Below are 22,055 nucleotides of genomic sequence, written 5' to 3'. Positions count from 1 at the left end.
AACATAAAATAGACAAACTATAAGGACCTACTGTATAGCACAGGGAATTATGCTCAATATTTTCTAATAACTTACAAGGGAAAATAATATGAAAAATAATATAGATAAAACTGAACCACTTTTTTGTTCACCTGAAACTAATATATTGTAAATCAACTATACTTCCATTAAAAAAAATAAATAAAAAGCAAAAAGAAAGAAAGAAAGAAAGAAAGAAATAACTTACAGAGGAGAGAGATGTGAGTAGAGTATAGGATTCAAGTTTTCAGAGAGAATGCAGAAGATATTATCATACTTGACAGTCACATGTGACAATGAGAAGTGTACATGAAGGAGACCGCAAAATGAAGTGATATATATGAAAGTACCTCATACATTCTTGGCCATCATGCATTTGCTATCATTAATAATGATGAAATCAGAAATAATGTGCATGGAGTGAAAACCCACAGTGGAGAAAAACGACACATCAGATTGAAGAGATTAAATGAACAAAAATGAAGAAAGTCCTGAATGACAGGCTGAATGATTTGAGGTTCTTTTCATAATAAAGACTTATTTTAAAATCACAGATATAGACTGACAGGCATAAATCTCACTTTATTAAGACAGATAAAGGAACGGATGACCCGATTATAAATGTCCTCCCTGCACCACCTCCGTCCCCCTGCCCCACGATCAAATTCATTCTCCTGATCTCTTCACCATTAACTTCCATTGTACTCCAAGATAGACCATCGAATTATAAACATCATTTTATTCTTACTATGTTCTTATTCTCACTAAATTCTTTCCATTAATTCTCATCTTCCAGATTAGATTACCCTCTCCCTTTACAATAAAAACACCACATTTCTTCAACTTTTTAATATTTTACTTTTCACAAGCTGTAGAACTGTTCAGTTCGGTCGTGTCTGACTCTCTGTGACCCCATGGATGGCAGCATGCCAGGCCTCCCTGTCCATCACCAACTACTGGAGTTTAGAAACAGGAGGATGACAAAAATTAGGCCAGAGTGAGTACTGTCATCATCAAGACAATATGTGCAACTCTGTGCTGCAGTACAGATGCTTTTTTCATAGAATTAAAGTTTGGGTGCAAAAAATTATTGGATGCAAATAAATATTTGGGTGCAAAAAAAAAAAAACAAGTTATAAATGGAGCTCCAAATCAACTATAACTCAATAAAAATATAAAATAAATGGAACTCTGAAGAAAAATAAATAAATGGAGCTCCAAATCAACTATAACTCAATAAAAATATAAAATAAATGGAACTCTGAAGAAAAATAAATAAATGGAGCTCCAAATCAACTATAACTCAATAAAACATATAAAATAAAATGGACCTTCAAAAATAACTGTAGAAAGTTTAGGTGATGGACTAATAGGTGGTACTAATAGGTGGTTACTATGTACTAATAGGTGGTTACTATGTTTATACATTTTTATTTATATCCATGATCTCTTTTTTTTAAGAAAATATATAAATTTTAAAATATAATCTTAAAAACATTTTAGAAAATGTGATTAAAAACAAAGAAATATATTGGTGGGTAAATCTAACTTAATCAGGCCAACAGAAAATAAAAGAGGGATGCTACTATGTTCTTTCTGATGTTATTAGAAACATGCTGATAATTTATAAGTAGCCTACCTGCCAAACGGCAAAGAAACCAGAAATAAAAAAGAAATGCAGTCAGTAGAAGTATTCTGGGTTATTATAAGTAAAAATAAAATACTTAGGAGAAAAGTGATTAACAAATATGTACTGAAGAGGGAATATTTAAAGAGCTGACAAAATAAAGTATCCAAATGCCTAAGAGAAGTGAGGTTTACAGGCATAAAAAAAAAAAAATAACAATCATAAAAAGTCTTTTGAAAACCTTATTATAGTTAACTAATAAAATGTCAAAAGTGAACCTAGAGAAAAATAGAGTAATGAGCTCAGCAATTCAGCCAAGTACAGAGTGCAAAAATTTAGGAAGGAATTATTGGAAAAGAAAAGAGTAAATCATGAGACAACTACAGAGGAAAATTCAAGAGGAAAATAAATGAGTGAGTCATACTTGTAATTTGAGACATAAAGAGTATTATTATTTTATTTTTAAAATGTCAAGATTAATCACAGATATTGCATTCAATAATGAGAACACATTTTAAAAAGAAGCTCTCAGGAATGATGGAAAAAAGGAACAAAAGAGAGCAAGAAAAAGAAATTTTACTTTTAAAGCCCAATAGTTAATAGTCAATTCATTTTTTTTTTTTTAGTTTTTTATTTTTTAAATTTTAAAATCTTTAATTCTTACATGCATTCCCAAACATGAACCCCCCTCCCACCTCCCTCCCCATAACATCTTTCTGGGTCATCCCCATGCACCAGCCCCAAGCATGCTGCATCCTGCGTCAGACATAGACTGGCGATTCAATTCACATGATAGTATACATGTTAGAATGTCATTCTCCCAAATCATCCCACCCTCTCCCTCTCCCTCTGAGTCCAAAAGTCCGTTATACACATCTGTGTCTCTTTCCCTGTCTTGCATACAGGGTCGTCATTGCCATCTTCCTAAATTCCATATATATGTGTTAGTATACTGTATTGGTGTTTTTCTTTCTGGCTTACTTCACTCTGTATAATCGGCTCCAGTTTCATCCATCTCATCAGAACTGATTCAAATTTGAACTATAAATTTGCTGTAGGTTTTTCAAAAAGAAATGATGTGAAAAAAAGACAGACTCAATTTCTTTTTATATATGAAAATTGGCTTAAATAAAAAATAAATTTTAATGCCTAACAAAACCTTTATTATCTGCAACAATATAAATGATGATAATGGTATTTAGTATACTGTATATTAGGAAAGTGCTAAATTATTAGCAGGAAAAGATTTCTATACTAATTTTATTTTTTTATTTTTAAATTAATTTATTTATTTTAATTGGAGGCTAATTACTTTACAATATTATAATAGTTTTTGTCAAATATCAACATGAATCAGCCATGGGCACACATGTGTTCCCCATCCAGAACCCCCCTCCCACTTCCCTCCCCATCCCATCCCCCAGGGTCATCCCAGTGAACCAGCTCTGAGCACCCTGTCTCATGCATTGAACCTGGACTGGCAATCTGCTTCACATATGATAATATACATGTTTTAACACTACCGTCTCAAATCATCCCACCCTTGCCTTCTCCCACAGAGTCCAAAAGACTGTTCTATACATCTGTGTCTCTTTTGCTATCTTGCATATAGGGTCATTGTTACCATCTTTCTAAATTCCATATATATGTATTAGTATATTGTATTGGTGTTTTTCTTTGTGACTTACTTCACTCTATAATAGGCTCCAGTTTCATCCACCTCATTAGAACTGATTCAAATGCATTCTTTCCAATGGCTGAGTAATATTCCATTGTGCATATGTACCACAGCTTTCTTATCCATTCATCTACCAATGGACATCTAGGTTGCTTCCATGTCCTGGCTATCATAAACAATGCTACGATGAACATTGGGGTACATGTGTCTCTTTCAATTCTGGTTTCCTCGGTTGTATGCCTAGCAGTGGGATTGCTAGGTCAAATGGCAGTTCTATTTCCAGTTTTTTAAGGAGTCTCCATCCTGTTCTCCATAGTGGTTGTGCTAGTTTGCATTCCTACCAACTGTGTAAGAGGGTTCCTTTTTCTCCTCACCCTCTCCAGCATTTATTGTTTGTAGACTTTTTGATAGCAGCTATTCTGACTGGCATGAGATGGTACCTCATGGTGGTTTTGATTTGCCTTTCTCTGATAATGAGTGACGTTGAGCATCTTTTTGTGTTTGTTAGCCATCTGATGTCTTCTGTGGAGAAATGTCTCTTTAGTTCTTTGGCCCATTTTTTGATTAGGTCGCTTATTTTTCTGGAATTGAGCTGCAGGAGCTACTTGTATATTTTTGAGATTAATTCTTTGTCAGTTGCTTCATTTGCTATACTTTTCTCCCATTCTAAAGGCTGTTTTTTCACCTTGCTTATAATTTCCTTCATTTCTCAAAAGCTTTTAAGTTTAATTAGGTCCCATTTGTTTATTTTTGCTTTTATTTCCATTACTCTGAGAGGTGGGTCATAGAGGATCCTGCTCTGATTTATGTCAGATACTGTTTTGCCTATGTTTTCCTCTAGAAGTTTTATACTTTCTGGTCTTAGATTTAGATGTTTAATCCATTTTGAATTTATTTTTTGTGCATGGTGTTAGAAAGTATTCTAGTTTCATTCTTTTACAAGTGGTTGAACAGTTTTCCCAGCATCACTTGTTAAGGAGATTGTCTTTTCTCCACTGTGTATTCTTGCCTCCTTTGTCAAAGAGAAGGTGATCATAAGTGCGTGGATTTATCTCTGGGCTTTCTATTTTGTTCCACTGGTCTATATTTTTGTCTTTCTGCTGGTATCATACTGTCTTGATGACTGTAGCTTTGTAGTATAGTCTAAAGTCAGGTGGGTTGATTCCTCCTGTTCCATTCTTCTTTCTCAAGATTGCTTTGGCTATTCAAGGTTTTTCATATTTCCATACAAATTGTGAAATGATTTGTTCTAGTTCTCTGAAAAATACCATTGGTAGCTTGATAGGGATTGCATTGAATCTATAGATTGCTTCAGGTATTACACTCATGTTCACTATATCAATTCTTCTGATCCATGAACATAGTATATTTCTCCATCGATTTGTGTCATCTTTGATTTCTTTCATCAGTGTTTTACAGTCTTCTATATATAGGTCTTTTGTTTCTTTAGGTAGATTTATTCCTAAGTATTTTATTCTTTTTGTCACAATGGTGAATGGAATTGTTTCCTTAATTTGTCTTTCTGTTTTCTCATTGTTAGTGTATAGGAATGCAAGGGATTTCTGTGTGCTGATTTTACATCCTGCATCTTTAATATATTCATTGGTTAGCTCTAGTAATTTTCTGGTGGAGTCTTTAGGGCTTTCTATGTAGAGGATGATGCCATCTGCAAACAGTGAGAGTTTTACTTCTTCTTTTCCAATCTGCATTCCTTTTATTTATTTTTCTTCTCTGATTGTTGTGGCTAAAACTTCCAAAACTATGTTGAATAGTAGTGGTGAGAGTGGGCATCCTTGTCTTACTCCTGACTTTAGGGAAAATGCTTTCAATTTTTCACCATTGAGGATAATGTTTGCTGTGGGTTTATCATATATGGCTTTTATTATGTTGAGCTATGTTCCTTCTATGCCTGCTTTCTGGAGGTTTTTTTTTTATCATAAATGGATGTTGAATTTTGTCAAAAGCTTTCTCTGCATCACTTGAGATAATAATATGGTTTTTATCTTTCAATTTGTTAATGTGGTGTATCACATTGATTGATTTGCCAATATTAAAGAATCCTTGCATCCTTGGGATAAAGCTCACTTGGTCATGTAAAGGATTTTTGCATCTATGTTCATCAGTGATATTGGCCTGTAGTTTTCTTTTTTTGTGTGTGGCATCTTTGTCTGGTTTAGGTATTAGGGTTATGGTGGCCTCACAGAATGAGTTTGGAAGTTTACCTTCCTCTGCAATTTTCTGGAAGAGTTTGAGTAGGATAGGTATTAGCTCTTCTCTAAATTTTTGGTAGAATTCAGCTGTGAAGCCATCTGGTCAAGGGTTAATCCAAGAAGAAGATATAATAATTATAAATATAGATACACCCAATATAGGAGCACAGCAATATGTAAGGCAAATGCTAGCAAGTATGAAAGGGGTAATTAACAGTAACACAATAATAGTGACAGACTTTAGTACTCTACTCACACCTAGGGATAGATCAACTAAACAGAAAATTAGCAAGGAAACGCAGACTTTAAATGATACACTGGACCAGTTAGACCTGATTGGTATCTATGGGACATTACACCCCAAAACAATGAATTTCACCTTTTTCTCAAGTTCACACGGAACCTTCTCCAGGATAGATCACATCCTGGGCCTTAAGTCTAACCTTGGTAAATTCAAATAATTGAAATCATTCCAAACATCTTTTCTGATCACAATCTGTTAAGACTGGTTGTCAACTACAGGGAAAAAAAAAACCAACCTATTAAAAATACCAACATATGGAGGCTAAACAACATGCTCTGAGTAACCAACAAATCAAGAAAAATAAAAAAAAATCGAAATATGCATAGAAAGAATGAAAATGAAAACACAACAACCCAAAACCTATGGGACTCAGTAAAAGTAGTGCTAAGGGGAAGGGTCATAGCAATACAAGCTTACCTCAAGAAACAAGAGAAAAGTCAAATAAATAATCTAACTCTATACCTAAAGCAACTAGAAAAGGAAGAAATAAAGAACCCCAGGATTAGTAGAAGAAATGAAATCATAAAACTTGGGGGAGAAATAAGTGAAAAAGAAACAAAGGAGACCATAGCAAAAATCAACAAAACTAAGAGCTGGTTTTTTGAGAAGATAAATGAAACAGACAAAGCATTAGTCAGGCTTACCAAAAAAAAAGGAGAAGAATCAAATCAACAAAATCAGAGATGAAAATGGAGAAATCACAACAGACAACACAGAAATACAAAGGATCATAAGAGACTACTATTGGGGACTAAATGCCAATAAAATGGATAACTTGGAAGAAATGGACAAATTCTTAGAAAAGTATAACTTTCCAAAACTGAACCAGGAAGAAATAGAAAATCTTAACAGACCCATCACAAGCATGGAAATCAAAACTGTAATCAGATATTTTCCAGCAAACAAAAGTCCATACTAATTTTAAAAGGTAAAATATAATTTTGCTTCTCTGTTAAATTATAAACAAAGCTAGGTATGATACACAGCAATCTTAACAGTGAGAAATGATATGGTACTATTGGATTTTCTTTCTGAGCTGAGAGTAGAAGGGGTCAATTCATTAGAAGAGTTACCTTTGTGCCTGATAACCTATATTCAAAAGTTGAATTGTTCTAATATTTAACTTGAGTTAAACTGATTTCATAGAGTATTGATTTCATAGAGTACAAAGCCATAATAAGTCAATCATTTTGTCATCTATATCCAAAAATCAGAAATGGAGCCAATTCTCTTGTAAAACATGATTATATATCTAAGTTTGATCTATCATTCCCTTACTCCAAACATGTATATGAAATGGTTATCTTTATTTCAATAAACTGCTATTTTTCTTGCTAATTACATTGTGCAAGAATTCTGTAAGAGAACAAGTCAAATGAATGTTGGCTAAATTTATGCTTCTAGGACTCAAATTTTAACAGGAGAAAACAACAACAAGACACCATTTGAAATAAAGTAATAAAATAATTTAATATTCTCTGAGAAAATCATCCTTTTAAATGCATATTAGTTTATTGGATACTATGTAGAACACAAAAAAATCTATAACTTGATTTCTGACTTCAAGACACCTATTACCTTACTGGAGAAGTAAAGAGTAAAGGAACGAGATAAAAATATAAATAAATAAATGTGACCATATATTTCTTTAGACAAATTCTACATATAGAAAGGAGAAATAAGTGGAGAGAGCTAGCATGTTTGGAAGAAGACTCCATTAAAGAAGAAAGATTTGTGCTAGAAGGTTTTAAAAATATCCAGAATTTTTAGAGACAAAGAGGGAAAGTACAATCTAAGTAGAAGAAGCAAAATGAAAAATGTTTATGATATATGGGTTCTTTGGATCCTGATGAAGCCTGGGTACTCCTAATCAGAAATTTTTAGAGTCCAAAAACAGTTAGAATAAAGTATAACAAAAATAAATAAAAAAGAATCAAATATATTCAAATACATTTATCATATCAACAAAAACAGTTTTTGATGGGGGAATATATGTGCTTTTTTAAATTAACACATTGGTAACAAGATTCAGCAGTGGGTCAAATGACTCCCATTACTGAAGGAGCAGTGGTTTTCAAAGCCTGAGAGTAAGAGAGATTTTGAGATATTAGCAACAATTTTTAACATGATATAAATATGTCTATTGCTTCACAGTGATATTTCACAGTGGTCACTTCACAAAGACATAGTCATTGTTGCTGCAAAAACTGTTCTGTGGCATACGTTCACAACTCAAAGAAATGTTAACTTTCAGGGAGAGATTAAAGAAAATGAAAGGGTAAAATTTTTCCTTAAGAAACTTCATGGACCCCCTCCAATTCTATCCATGGACCTCTTAGTGCCCAGTGACTCAGACTAATAATCTAGAGAAGTTAATGGGAAACCACCACTCACTAAGCGCTGAATGAGTGTGGGGCATAGTAAAAGTGCTTCTTGTCATTTTTGCAACATGTTGTTGTGCTGGGCATTGATATTTGAAAGATGAGAAAACCAAAGCTCAAAAGTTTTGGGTTACCTGCCTGGGGTCAAATACACTATGATTGCCAGCTACAGGATAAGATTTCAAATTTGGGCATGTTCCGTAGTGTTCATTTGCTTTTCCTACTGTGGAATATGACCTAGAGAATCAGCAGAATGTCTTAAATGTGCAAGCAAGAGAATACAACCAGAGTTAAGTTGTTTCCAAGAGCAGTAGAGATACAGATGGTGGCTCAAACAGTGAAGAATCCGCCTGCAGTGTGGGAGACCTGAGATCGATCCCTGGTTTGGGAAGACCCCCTGGAGGAGGGAATGGCAACCCACTCCAGTATTCTTGCCTGGAAAATCCCCAAGGACAGAGGAGCCTGGCAGGCTGCAGTCCATGGGGTTGTAGAAACTTGGACACGAATGACTAAGCACAGACTCAGATGAAGTGTGGGACAGGGCCAGATTTTATGGGGTTATAAAAAGCACTTACATATAAATAAAAGTAAAAGCTTTGGAGAATAGAAAAATAAGCACCTGTGGAGAAAGATAACAAAAGCAGGTATTTAAAGAAAAGATAATCAGATAGCTTGTAATGGTAAAGGATTATTGTAATATTTTTTTTGTCCAAAAGATTTTGGCATAGGTCTAATATGGTGCATTATACTTTAATGCCTTTTCTAAAATTAATCAAATCCATTAGTAATTATCTGAGTTGTTTTTGGATATTTTTTTCTCAATATCCATTCTTAAATATAGCAAGATACACAATACAGAAACACACACCACTTGCTATTTTTAAATATAGCAAAATATACATCTACTTACCGACACTTGTGCAACTTTCACCATCCACATCCAGCTTCCACCCTTCATAACATGAGCACTTGACTGTCTGCTTGTGCTGTTCACACACTTGACTGCACTTTAGATGATTGCTACAATAATCTACAATTTCACACGTTTTATTGTCTCTGCCGAGTTGAAGCCCTTCAGGGCATGAACAGACAATTCCTCTTCCAGGAACAACAGAACAGTGGTTGCTACAGCCTCCATTGTTCAGTGAACATTCATCTATAAAAGAAGAGGAACAGATAATCGGGCAATATTAATTGCTTTGTTCAATTAAATGCTAATCACTGAACTCATTTCTTTAAATCTAGAATTAAAGATTATAAATAAATTTAGAAAGATTTTTCAGATTTTTTTAAAAAAATTTAGTCCTAAAGGGTGATGAAAGGATGAAAGGATGATGAAAAATTTATTCAATGATCAAATAGAATTCTATACGATACAAATTGGCTGCCCATGTGGTGCTAGTGGTAAAGAATCTGCCTACCAATGCAAGAGAGGTAAGAGATGTGAGTTCGATCCCTGGGTTGGGAAGATCCCCTGGAGAAGGAAATTGCAACCCATACCAGTGTACCTGCCTGGGAAATCCCATGGACAGAGGAGCCTGGTGAGCTATATTTTATGGGGTTGAAAAAAGTCAGACATGACGAGCATAGCACAGGCTAATAATATAAATTAGGAATGGAAAATTTGCATTTCTCTAAATTTTGCAGTACACTTTATTGTACTCCATAGAACTAAAGTGAGTTAAGTATTTCTATTATTACTGGAAAGATTGTGCTCAGTCTTCTAGCAATTATGCAAAATCAGAATTTTGGGGCTTCCAAAAGAGACACACATATACTGATAATCTGAAAATCTGAGTATCACAATGTTTATAAGTAAACAGGCACACACATATATGTATGTATGTATTATATCTAAATACTGTTTTCTACAGCTATAGCCTGATTTAGAATTATAATCCAGAATGGATTAGTTTGTCCTTTACTGACTACAGATATTTATTTAGCTAAATTATACATTGTACCTCATATATTTGTTATTATTATTAATTCAGTGAGGCTATGGAAATAGAGTAAACAATACACAAAAATACTTGACCTGAGCAACTAACATTGACTGCACAGATGATAATAGTTTCATAAAGAAAGAGAACTTTTCTTTAAAGCACTTATAATTTATAATTACACTTTAGATTCATTTATCATTCTATTTCATCACAAGATTGTAGGATATATGAGAATATACAAGCATCCTTTCTGTTTACCATATATATTCCATAGTTAACAAAGTGCCTAGCATAGAGTAGGCAGTGAAAAACATGTGTTGAATAACAAAATTTAACAAAATCATCCAGAAGCACACAACTGTCCCTAAATTGAGCTAGTATTTGTCCACCTGGGAAATTTCAAAATGTCATATTTATGCACTTGACAAAAATAGCCAGCAATTATTTTTGCAACCATGATATTAACTCTTGCTATATATTATTATATTAGATGTCTATTAATAAGGACAAAATAAGTTTTGTCTTCCTTGGCTTTAAAAATATTTGAGTAGTTTTCAAAGCTTGTTCAATTACGTGTATTTTTAGACATACTGAAAAGGAATATTGTTCAATGATTTGTGAATTGCAATAATATTTTCTTATATGGGTCTAATATGTTTTGTTCTCTATGGAAATTCACCCAGTTCAAAAATTTGGACTGGAAAGTTAAGGCTTTCAAAATTATTCTCTGCACATTTTAAACTTCTTTATGGGTTAACTATTCTTCATATTTGTCACCATAAAAGATATTACAGCAATAAGAAAAGGAAAATGACTACATTAACTGTTGTCTCTAAGAATTCAATTCAAGTTTAGTATTATTTTAAAGAAAAAAATAAATTCTTTTCTTGGTTCCTCCAAGTATGTTTGTTCACCTGTAATCATAATCATTTCAAAATAGCAGTCGTTTCAAAGTATTTGCCCCATTTTAGTTCAATTGACATTCTTTTTCAAGAGAATTACTGTAAAGTAATGTCATCATACACAGCAGGTGAAAAAAACTGTTACAATGCTTTTAGCTTATTTCAAGTATGATTGTTCTCTCACTATTCAAATGTCTCTTTCTGATACTACCTTTAGAATTAAGTCATAGATTTTAGGATAAATGCAAATTCACACTGAAATATACAACTTAACATGTATAATTGAATGGCAATATTTGTATCATTCGTCCCTTGCCAATTTCCCCTTAACCCTAAACCTATCACCCTGCAGTTTCTTTCAAATTTTTGTTACCTGAGAAAGATGCTCTCATTGACCAAATTCCAGTCAAGCATCTCTTAATCTTTCAACTAGTCCTCAGTCTTAGCCGATAAAAACTGGAGATTGTCAGCAAACACAATTTCATTGTAAAATCCTCTCCCCATCCCATTCTTCTCAACCTAATAAAAGACTTGGACAAATAGTACAGTTTCTAAAAGCTCATATCAGCATCCCTAGAATGACCTCAGCCCCCTTACAGTGCCTGCCTTCGAAAGCTCCATGACTCCATGAAGCTGTCAGAATTCATTGTCTCAGCCACAACCTGATGATAGGCAGACAGCCCTCTGAACCCCATCTTAGAACAATTATTTTTGAAAGCTTGCAATATAAATCCTTTTTTTTTTTTGCACCCTTTCCATGTAAATCTTCTACCACCCAGAGTGTTTTTTTCTTTTTTTGAGCACCTGCAAGTCAACTTTTGAAAGATAAACATTCGAAGAGATAACTCTCTCAGTCTTACTCCCAGCTTTTGTGAGCATCTTGCTCTGATTTATATCACTGCCTCCAGTCCTAAGGGATTCCCTGATGGCTCAGTGGTAAAGAATCCACCTGCCAGTGCAGGAGACTTGAGTTTGATCCCTGGGTTGGGAAGATGCCCTAGAGAAGGAAATGGAAACCCACTCCAGTATGGAGTGGTGGGGAATCCCATGGACAGATGAGCTTAGTTGGCTACAGTCCTGGGGTCACAAAGAGTTGGACATGACTTAGCGATTAAACAACAACTCCAGTTATAAAGATAAAAGAAGTTAGCATCTTCTCTGGAATGAGCACCAATTAACAAAACCAGGAGGCCTAGACACATGCACCCTTCCTCTCCTATCTCAAACCCCCCAACCCCACACCCCTGCTTAACATCCCTAAGCATATCCCAGCCTTTAAAGTTTCTCACCATTTGTTTTGATGAAGCTGATTTCAATTTATGTTGGACACTCATCCTATTGCAATAGTTATTACTGAATAAGATATATTTTACCATTTTAATTAGTTTTCAGTTTTGCATATTTTTGACATACTTTTGTAACAAAAATCAACAGTTAACTCCCATCACGAATGATTAAAATCTTGTGTGTGTGTTTAGTTGCTAAATCGTGTTTGACTCTGTTGAGACCTCATAGACTGTAGCCTACCAGACTCCTCTGTCTGTGGGATTTTCTGGGCAAGAATATTGGAATGGGTCGCAATTCCTTCCTCCAGAGGATTATCTTGACCCAGGGATTGAACCCATGTCTCCTGTGTTGGCAGATGGTTTCTTTATCACTGAGCCATTTGTTTCTTAAGTGCATATGCATTTCCTTTTGAAATCACTTAAAATTCCCCCTAGGGGGTGGAGTGGGAATCTTTTCACTAGGATTAAATTCCCCAAGCTTTTTTTTTTTTTTTTTTTTAAATTTTATAGATCAGATTTATTTGGAGAAAACAACCTTGCTAAACAAAGGATGGAAGTTTACATCTGAAGACATCTCCCAAGTATTGAGTCTACAGATTTCAAGTTATTTTCATAAATTTTACATTTACTAAGGAGCAGGAGTTTGTTTCAACAGTAGGTAGGATAGCAGAGAGGGAAAGAAGAACTATTTTGGATATAACTATTTGGAAGAAGTTGACATGAAGAGGGTCAACCCTACAGTTTCATCCTCTATAGCAAATGGCTTAAAAAAACCTTGTCAACCTAGGGTATCTCTTTCTAAAAGCCACTTCTTAGCTACTAACTTATTCATGTCAATGATTTAAAGTTAATTCACTTGGTATATTTTTCATGTCCACTGGGTAAATGACTCATGATGCCCATTGCTGCATGGGCACTCAAACCAACACCCTTGTCTGGCTGGACAGGACCTAACCTAGGATTGATGGGGGAAAAAAAAACTTGAAAACAGAACAAAATGTCTTTTCTCTACAGGTACCAATATTGCTGATAAATGAATGATACCAAACAAAATTGTGGAGAACTAAAACATCGTACAAAATGTTTAGTGCTTTGTATTTCACCTATTTCAGTATTTATGTGATTAGATCAAATTTTTCTAGAAAATGGTGGTTAAATAATTTGATGAGTCACTGTTTATTCTGCTATGGTAATAGATTGATACTGTATAATCCTGTGGATGCCCCTTAGTTAATCAGGCTGAATTAAGCCACTAATAATTACAGCAACTATCTAGGACTCATATTCTTCAAAAGTAAAATAAGTGTTCCATGAGTTAAAAAAAGATTACCATCTACATAACTGATGGTACAGAGGAGCACATACAAGCACTTCTTATTTCTTTTAGGAGAAAGAAGAGCCATCTGCAATTCAATTCCTTGACCAGTGCTTGTTTTCATTTTTCAGTGTTCCAGTTCTTCCTCAACTTCATCTCATAAAGGACAGAGTGTGAGTTCAATATGCCACAGTGCTACAATCAGGATAAAAATGTCTTTTTATCTTCTCTGGTACTTTCAAACCCAGCTTTAGAGATCTTTTATACTGTCTATAATTATTAAAAATCATTGACCAAGGTTTCTTGGCCAATGAGTACAGTAGTTTGATATAAGAGCTGAGTTTCAATCTTGAAGTAGAGAAATAAATTCAGAAGAAATTCCCTTTCCTTTTTTTATTTTCCCAATTGAAGGAGCAGAGGATAGGAAAATAAAGTTGCATTTTCTTATGATTCTTTTTATTTTCCTAATGACAGATTTTCTCTTTATTTTCTTTTGTTTCCTTCACTTACCCCAAAAGGTGAAAAAAAGGTAGAAAACCACTAATTTATTTCAATACCTGAAATACATCAGATATTATTACCATGATTTCCTGACAGACATCATTATGTCCATTATTTTTTTTTATGGAGAAACTGACAATTCCAGAAATTGAGCCACCTTTCTGGGTGATTTAATCAAAATAATTGAAGAAGATAATTCAAACCTGTCAAAAATCACATTTTTTCCTATGATTGCACACTTTTAATTTTAATACTGCCGATAGTTTCCTTCTTTTAGCAACTACATGAGCAATTTTCATATACTGTAAGGTAAGAGATCTTTTCATCCACCAAACTACTTTATCAGGGAGAACAAGCTGGAAGAAAAAGAAGTGAATACATGTAAACTAACTCTGTCATCCCTTAATTGCAATTTTTTTGTTTAATTTTTAAAGCTTTTGCTTGTTTAAATGTTAGCAATGCTGAATGGAGGCTATTGTATTTACTGTTTCAAGGTTATTCTATAGAATCACAGATTGTTTGGAAGATATTTTATTGCACAAAGTTTAAAAATAATATGTCTTTTTATACCACTCAGTATGCTATTAATGCTCAATTCAGATAAAAATATGATAACTGTAGACGTAAACGTAGTTATCTTCCTATTTCATCAGGTAGCTTCATAATTTCCTAAAGTCATTTTCTTACTGCCTCAAGTCATCTCATTATTGTTCTTATCATTCTGTAAACTCTTCATTACTCTATTGATGTCACCTTCAGTATTATCTGGAAAACATATTTTTTAAAATCTCCTTGTTAAATCTCTGATCTCCCCACAGAGAAGGAAATGTAATTGCTTTATATGTGCTAGTGGCACAAGGAGATGGCTAGTGGCAAGTTATTTCAAAGCTCAAAAGCTATCAGACTGAACTCATTTTAACTAGAGAAAGCATACTCAAGAAAGCTACTGTATGAGAACTAAAAACTTCTGAGAAAATCATATAAAGTTGAATAATAGACTGAGTGACTAATACTTTCTCTTCATTATCCAGTTTCTTCCTTGTACCTTTCTAAAAATGGTTTCTAGTATAACGATCAGAAGGCCAGACAAAATCTATTGGATGGTAGTAAACTTCATCTCAGGGTTTAGCAATAACAGTAATCTCCTTTAGTAATAACAGGAATCTTCTGTTCTGAGTGACTCACTGACGAAAAAATAATCAGTTCAGTTGTGGAAACAACATTGAATATTCAGAGATCTTACGTGAAAAAAGTGTTAGTCACTCAGTCATGTTGACTCTTCACAAGCTCATAGACTGTAGCTTGCCAGGCTTGTCTATCCCCTACCCACAGAATTCTCCAGGCAAGAATACTAGAGTCAGTAACCACTTCCTCCTCCAGGGGATCTTCGCGACCCAGGGGTTGAACCCAGGTCTCCTGTACTACAGGCAGATTCTTTACCCTGAGTCACCAGGGAAACCCAAATGAGGAACACAGCTATACAACTGTTAGGTTAGCTGGATGAACGTTAAACTTATCTGCTTCATTTTTAGAAATTTATGATCATATTTAAATTTTCAAATAAATATACCATACCTGCAAAATATAAGTAGGGTTCATGCTAAAATTTACATTTAAAAGGAATGACTGGAAGGAGCTAATGCTTCTAGAAAGAGTATCAAGGAGTACACTAAAAGGTTCTAGTCTCCAGAGAGAAGCAAGGCAGTGAAATGTACAATACCACAGAGGTCGCCTTCATCAGACCCGTCAGGACAATCCCGCCTCCCATTGCAGAGTTTCTCTGGCTGCAGGCAGACTGAGGTGTCATTAGCACAAGGGTACTTGGGTGGTCCACACAAGAAATTGTCACAATCATCTTCATCTGATTGATCTTCACAATCAATATCTCCATCACAGACCCAGGCTTTGCTGATGCATCTCCCTTAAGAATTAGAAGCAACATGCATTTGATTTTTACAATTAAGCCATGGTAATAACAAGTAATCATTGTCTTCAGTCAGAGCAGAACAAATTGCTATTAACAAGAAATCTATTTGGTGATAGTTTGACAGCTTATTTTCACAAAGAAATTTGAGTAGTACTTGTCCTGATTGTTAACAGTGTTCTTAGCATGAAAGCCTTGATGCTTTCTTCAGTTTCAAGTTATTGACTTACTCTATTAAAAAAAAAGTATAATTAATTAAAAGTCTAATTACAATACTTTTAAGAGCAAATTTTAAAACATATTTTATAGTAGTATAGTCTCTTTCAGAGGCCTAAATTTATATAAATGCTATCAGTGTCTTCTGGAGCTCTAAAATTAAGTAAATGCTTATTTTTTAAGATGACAATGTCTCTCTTTTTACATTCATAACCTTAAAATTTCAACTTCTCATATTCAGACTATGTACATGCCCTTTCACAGAAGAATATAAAATATTACTAAACATTTTAGTAATTAAGATATATACAGACAAAATTTAGAGAAATATGTTTTCTTTATTGACTTTAAAAGAAAAACAAATTATTATTTAGCCAGAATGTTTCAAAAGCAAATGTGAAATTACTGGAGAGCAATATTTTTGTCATTGTAAATTGTTTTATTGAAAAGTATTCCTTTCCAGAATACTTATATTTTTCATCTAATTAAAATTATGTTTTATAAACTATACAATATTAAGGTATAATGGGAATAAAAAATCTACCTAAAAGGGTAAATACTAGTTATTGGCTAATTATAAACCAACATCTCATAAAATGAGTGGGGCAAATTAAAAGGAAATGGAAAAATATTATATTGTAAAATTCAGACTTAAATTGAAAAAAGTAGGGGAAACCACTAGACCATTAAGGTATGACCTAAATCAAACCACTTATGATTATACAGTAGAAGTGAGAAATAGATTTAAGGGACTGTTCTGATAGATAGAGTGCCTGATGAAGTATGGAGGGAGGTTCATGACAATGTCCAGGAGACAGGGATCAAGACCATCTTCATGGAAAAGAAATGAAAAAAGCAAAATGGCTGTCTGGGGAGGCCTTACAAATAGCTGTGAAAAGAAGAGAGGTGAAAAGGAAACGAGGAAAGGAAAGATATAAGCATCTGAATGCAGAGTTCCAAAGAATAGCAAGAAGAGATAAGAAAGCCTTCCTCAGTGATCAATCCAAGAAATAGAGGAAAACAACAGAATGGGAAAAACTAGAGATCTCTTCAAGAAAATTAGAGATATCAAGGGAACACTTCATGCAAAGATGTGCTCGATAGAGGACAGAAATGGTATGGACCTAACAGAAGCAGAAGATGTCAAGAAGAGGTGGCAAGAACACACAGAAGAACTGTACAAAAAAGATGTTCATGAGCAAGATAATCACAATGGTGTGACCACTCACCTAGAGCCAGACATCCTGGAATGTGAAGTCAAGTGGGCCTTAGAAAGCATCACTACAAACAAAGCTAGTGGAGGTGATGGAATTCCAGTTGAGCTATTTCAAATACTGAAAGATGATGCTGTGAAAGTGCTGCACTCAATATGCCAGCAAATTTGGAAAACTCAGCAGTGGCCACAGGACTGGAAAAGGTCAGTTTTCATTCCAATCCCAAAGAAAGGCAATGCCAAAGAATGCTCAAACTACCGCACAGTTGCACTCATCTCACATGCTAGAAAAGTAATGCTCAAAATTCTCCAAGCCAGGCTTCAGCAATACATGAACTGTGAACTTCCAGATGTTCAAGCTGGTTTTAGAAAAGGCAGAGGAACCAGATATCAAAGAGCCAACATCCACTGGATCATGGAAAAAGCAAGAGAGTTCCAGAAAACATCTATTTCTGCTTTATTGACTATGCCAAAGCCTTTGACTGTGTGGATCACAATAAACTGTGGAAAATTCTGAGAGAGATGGGAATACCAGACCACCTGACCTGCCTCTTGAGAAACCTGGATGCAGGTCAGGAAGCAACAGTTAGAACTGGACATGGAACAACAGACTGGTTCCAAATAGGAAAAGGAGTACTTTAAGGCTGTATATTGTCACCCCACTTATTTAACTTATATGCAGCATACACCATGAGAAACGCTGGGCTGGAGGAAGCATAAGCTGGAATCAAGATTTCTGGGAACTATCAATAACCTCAGATATGCAGATGACACCACCCTTATGGCAGAATGTAAAGAAGGACTAAAGAGCCTCTTGATGAAAGTGCAAGGGGAAAGTGAAAAAGTTGGCTTAAAGCTTCAGAAAATGAAGATCATGGCATCTGGTCCCATCACTTCACGGGAAATAGATGGGGAAACAGTGGAAACAGCATCAGATTTTATTTTGGGGGGCTCCAAAATCACTGCAGATGGTGACTCATGAAATTAAAAGACGCTTACTCCTTGGAAGGAAAGTTATGGCCAACCCAGGCAGCATATTGAAAAGCAGAGACATTACTCTGCCAACAAAGGTCCATCTAGTCAAGGTTATGGTTTTTCCAGTGCTCATGTATGGATGTGAGAGTTGGACTGTGAAGAAAGCTGAGCGCTGAAGAATTGATGCTTTTGAACTGTGGTGTTGGAGAAGACTCTTGAGAGTCCCCTGGACTGCAAGGAGATCCAACCAGTCCATTCTGAAGGAGATCAGTCCTGGGTGTTCTTTGGAAGGAATGATGCTAAAGCTGAGACTCTAGTACTTTGGCCACCTCATGCGAAGAATTGACTCATTGGAAAAAACTCTGATGCTAGGAGGGATTGAGGGCAGGTGGAGAAGGGGATGACTGAGGATGAGATGGCTGGAGGGCATCACCAACTCGATGGACGTGAGTTTGAGTGAACTCCGTGAGTTTGTGATGGACAGGGAGGCCTGGCGTGCTGCGATTCATGGGGTCGCAAAGAGTCGGACACAACTGAGCGACTGAACTGAACTGAACTGAATGGTCATTATGTATTTAAAGGTTTTCTTCAAACTTAAACCTATTGAGTTTTAATGTACTTGAATACTGGTGAAAAGATGTTTCACTTATAGAAATGTGGTAACAATTTTCCATGCTATATGTCAAATAAGAGGAAAACATAAATGATCAGTTCCACATGTAATATAAATATATTCTCTAATATTCAATGTTATTTATTTATCATAGTATTCTTAAAAAAGAATGGATGAATATTTCAATAATGACTTTGATTATAAAAGGAGGAATATTATAAATCTTCACATAATACCATAAATAAAACAATGTTAATATTTTATATTACCTGGAAATACTATGTAGTACAATTAGATAGTAGAAAGACTTAGGCATAAAACTAGAAAATAATATCATTATATGAAGTTTATATAATTGCATAATTATAAGTCAGTAAAACTAAGTTAGAACTATAAGAAACTGAGAATTTTTAAAAATGTAGATAGCTTCAAAAACTCTACAGAAAAGTCAATAGGTCCCATATATATAAAGACAACAGAAGAGAAGGTCAGCCAAGAAATCTACCACAAAACAAAGCATTTTGGGTTAAACTATAAGAACTGTATATTATTTGTATGAAAAACATCAAAAGTTTATTTTAAAAAACTCAAAAGAAGCCTTGAATACAGACATAGTTTGATTTCAGAGATAAACATATTAATAGAAAAGTATTATTTTTTCTCAAATTAATCTCATCCCATTTTAAATTCTATTATTTTAATCCCATGAACTTATCCTAAACTTAAGAAAATAAAACTGCAAATATTATGAGCCATCTTCTAAAAAACACAGACAGTTTGCTGAGTAGGAACTATATATGCCAAATATTTAGAAATGTTTTAAAAGTAACATTAGTTAAATTTTGTCATAATGGAATATAACTATGCATCAATAATTAAATAGCATAGTGACATCAGAAGTAAAGTCACTAGGTATGTGGTTTTAATATGCAAAAATTGACAATTCAAAATAGTAGAGAATAAATAATTACAAAATTAAGGCTGTTAGGATTATTGATGGGCCACCTGGAGAAAAATAAAAGGCTGAATCTTCACTCAATATTCACACCAAAATAAATTAAAGACAGATCAAAGAAGTCTTTTAAAACAGAAATGATGAAAGCAAAACATTCTAGAATAAAATAGTTATTAAAACAAAACCCTGAAATGGTCATTATATAAACACAGAGAGCATAAAGGACAAGTTGATAAACTTAAATACTGTCCACATTGAACTATAAAATTCATCTATAAAGTCAAAATAAAGTCAATAAAACAGAAAAAGAAATCATTCTATTTGACAAAAAAAGATATATTACTTTGAAATATAAAAGGTTCATATAAATCAGTATGATAAAAATCAGTAAACCAGTATATAAGTGCAAGGTTTATAATGAATCGATAATGGCTTACCAACATATGAAGTTGAAAACATCTTTCAATTTAAAAAAATAAAATAAAAACAACAATTTGATAGCATTTTTCCTCTCTTGGATTAAGATTAAAAAGCTGTATAACACATAGATAAATTTGACAAAGGTATGAAAAACAACTCCAGTGTTAAGGGGCTACCGATTGGGATCATCTCTTTGTAAGGCAATATTATGAAACTAGTAATGAAAAATATATCAACACTTCACCACTGTAATTCTAATTTTAGAATATTTTTCCATTGGTATATTATGCCTAAATGTACAAAAATACGTAAATGAGGATGTGTGTTGCTGTTTTGTCTATATTAGCAAAAGTCTGGTAACAAGTAAAATTCAGACTGCAAGACTGGCAACATCAATTACAATGCATCCATACATTGAAATTATATACTTGAGTGAAAAACAATGAGTTAATTCTCCATAAGTTAAAATAAAACAATCTCCCTATCATATTAATATAAAGGAACTACAAGTGAGTATGCTGTAGATATTCTTTTGTGTTAGAACTATCTGTTTAGCAATATGTGTGACAATATTTCCACACATATGTCAATATAAACACATGTATAGGCTTGTCTCTACATGAATCTTTTCTGGAGGGTTGCTGCTGCTGCGGCTGCTAAGTCGTGTCAGTCGTGTCCGACTCTGTGTGACCCCACAGACGGCAGCCCACCAGGCTCCCCCGTCCCTGGGATTCTCCAGGCAAGAACACTGGGCTACACAGGAAATAATTAAAACTGATTGCCTCTGGTGGGGAAGTCTTAAGGTACATGGGAGTAGGAGACAGATTGATTTTTCATCAAAACCTTTTGTGTTACTTTATTTTCCCTTCCACTATATTTCTGTATAATTTTTCAAAAAATACTAGCTCATTTTAAAATGGTAAATATGAGACATGTAACATGTGCCACAAAGTCTGGTAGTTTCTACAGATACAGAGGTTACCCTGTGCCTTATATTTTCCAAGAGACTTTAGGTAATATAAAAAAAGGCATAAGACACATTCCCTGTCCCCAAGGAGTTTATAATCTAGTTACTTTTGCTATGTTACAAGAGATATGAATAAATATGAATAAACAGCTCAGATAAAATCTACAAGTTTCAATAGCTCTTTCTTCCCAGGTATTTTGCAGGGGATGTTTGGAACAATTGCTTTTCCCTTTCTTGTTTAGTTTTAATTCTTATACAAAAGGAAGGTAAGAGGATACTCCAGGTATGATGTTAAATTTCTATTTCATGACCATCAGTTGGGTAAAACTGAAAAGCAAATTACCTTAGTAAATATGCTGAAAGATTGTTCATTTTTACTCGATTTACAGCAGGACAGATCCTTACACAGTCAAATCACTAGATGTGACAATAAAAAAACTTCAATATTACAACTACTCTTGTTTAAGCTCCCTCCTTTATATATAAGAAAGCTGAAACTCAGATCAAGTTAATATTTTTAAAACAAAATAAATACTAATAATATTAAAATGTGTTATAAATTATAAATATCCACAATATCTAAAAAAACAAAATCTTTAAAAAT

General features: G+C 34.1%; 1 protein-coding gene across 1 annotated transcript in view; it reads right to left on the bottom strand.

Annotated features, from left to right (window-relative positions):
- LRP1B (LDL receptor related protein 1B) overlaps positions 1-22,055 on the bottom strand; it is a 1,961,274-nt gene that overhangs the window by 786,506 nt on the left and 1,152,713 nt on the right. The window contains exons 22-23 of the mRNA XM_069573760.1: positions 15,889-16,089; positions 9,129-9,374 (exon numbers count right to left, since the gene is read on the bottom strand). Of these exons, the coding sequence (XP_069429861.1) occupies positions 9,129-9,374; positions 15,889-16,089 (447 nt within the window). The remainder of the gene's footprint in view (positions 1-9,128; positions 9,375-15,888; positions 16,090-22,055) is intronic.

The sequence above is a fragment of the Ovis canadensis genome, chromosome 2 (assembly GCF_042477335.2).
Source record: "Ovis canadensis isolate MfBH-ARS-UI-01 breed Bighorn chromosome 2, ARS-UI_OviCan_v2, whole genome shotgun sequence".
NCBI classification, from domain to species: domain Eukaryota; kingdom Metazoa; phylum Chordata; class Mammalia; order Artiodactyla; family Bovidae; genus Ovis; species Ovis canadensis.
The sequence above is the reverse complement of the archived record's forward strand: the minus strand, read 5'-3'. Positions and strand labels throughout refer to the sequence as shown.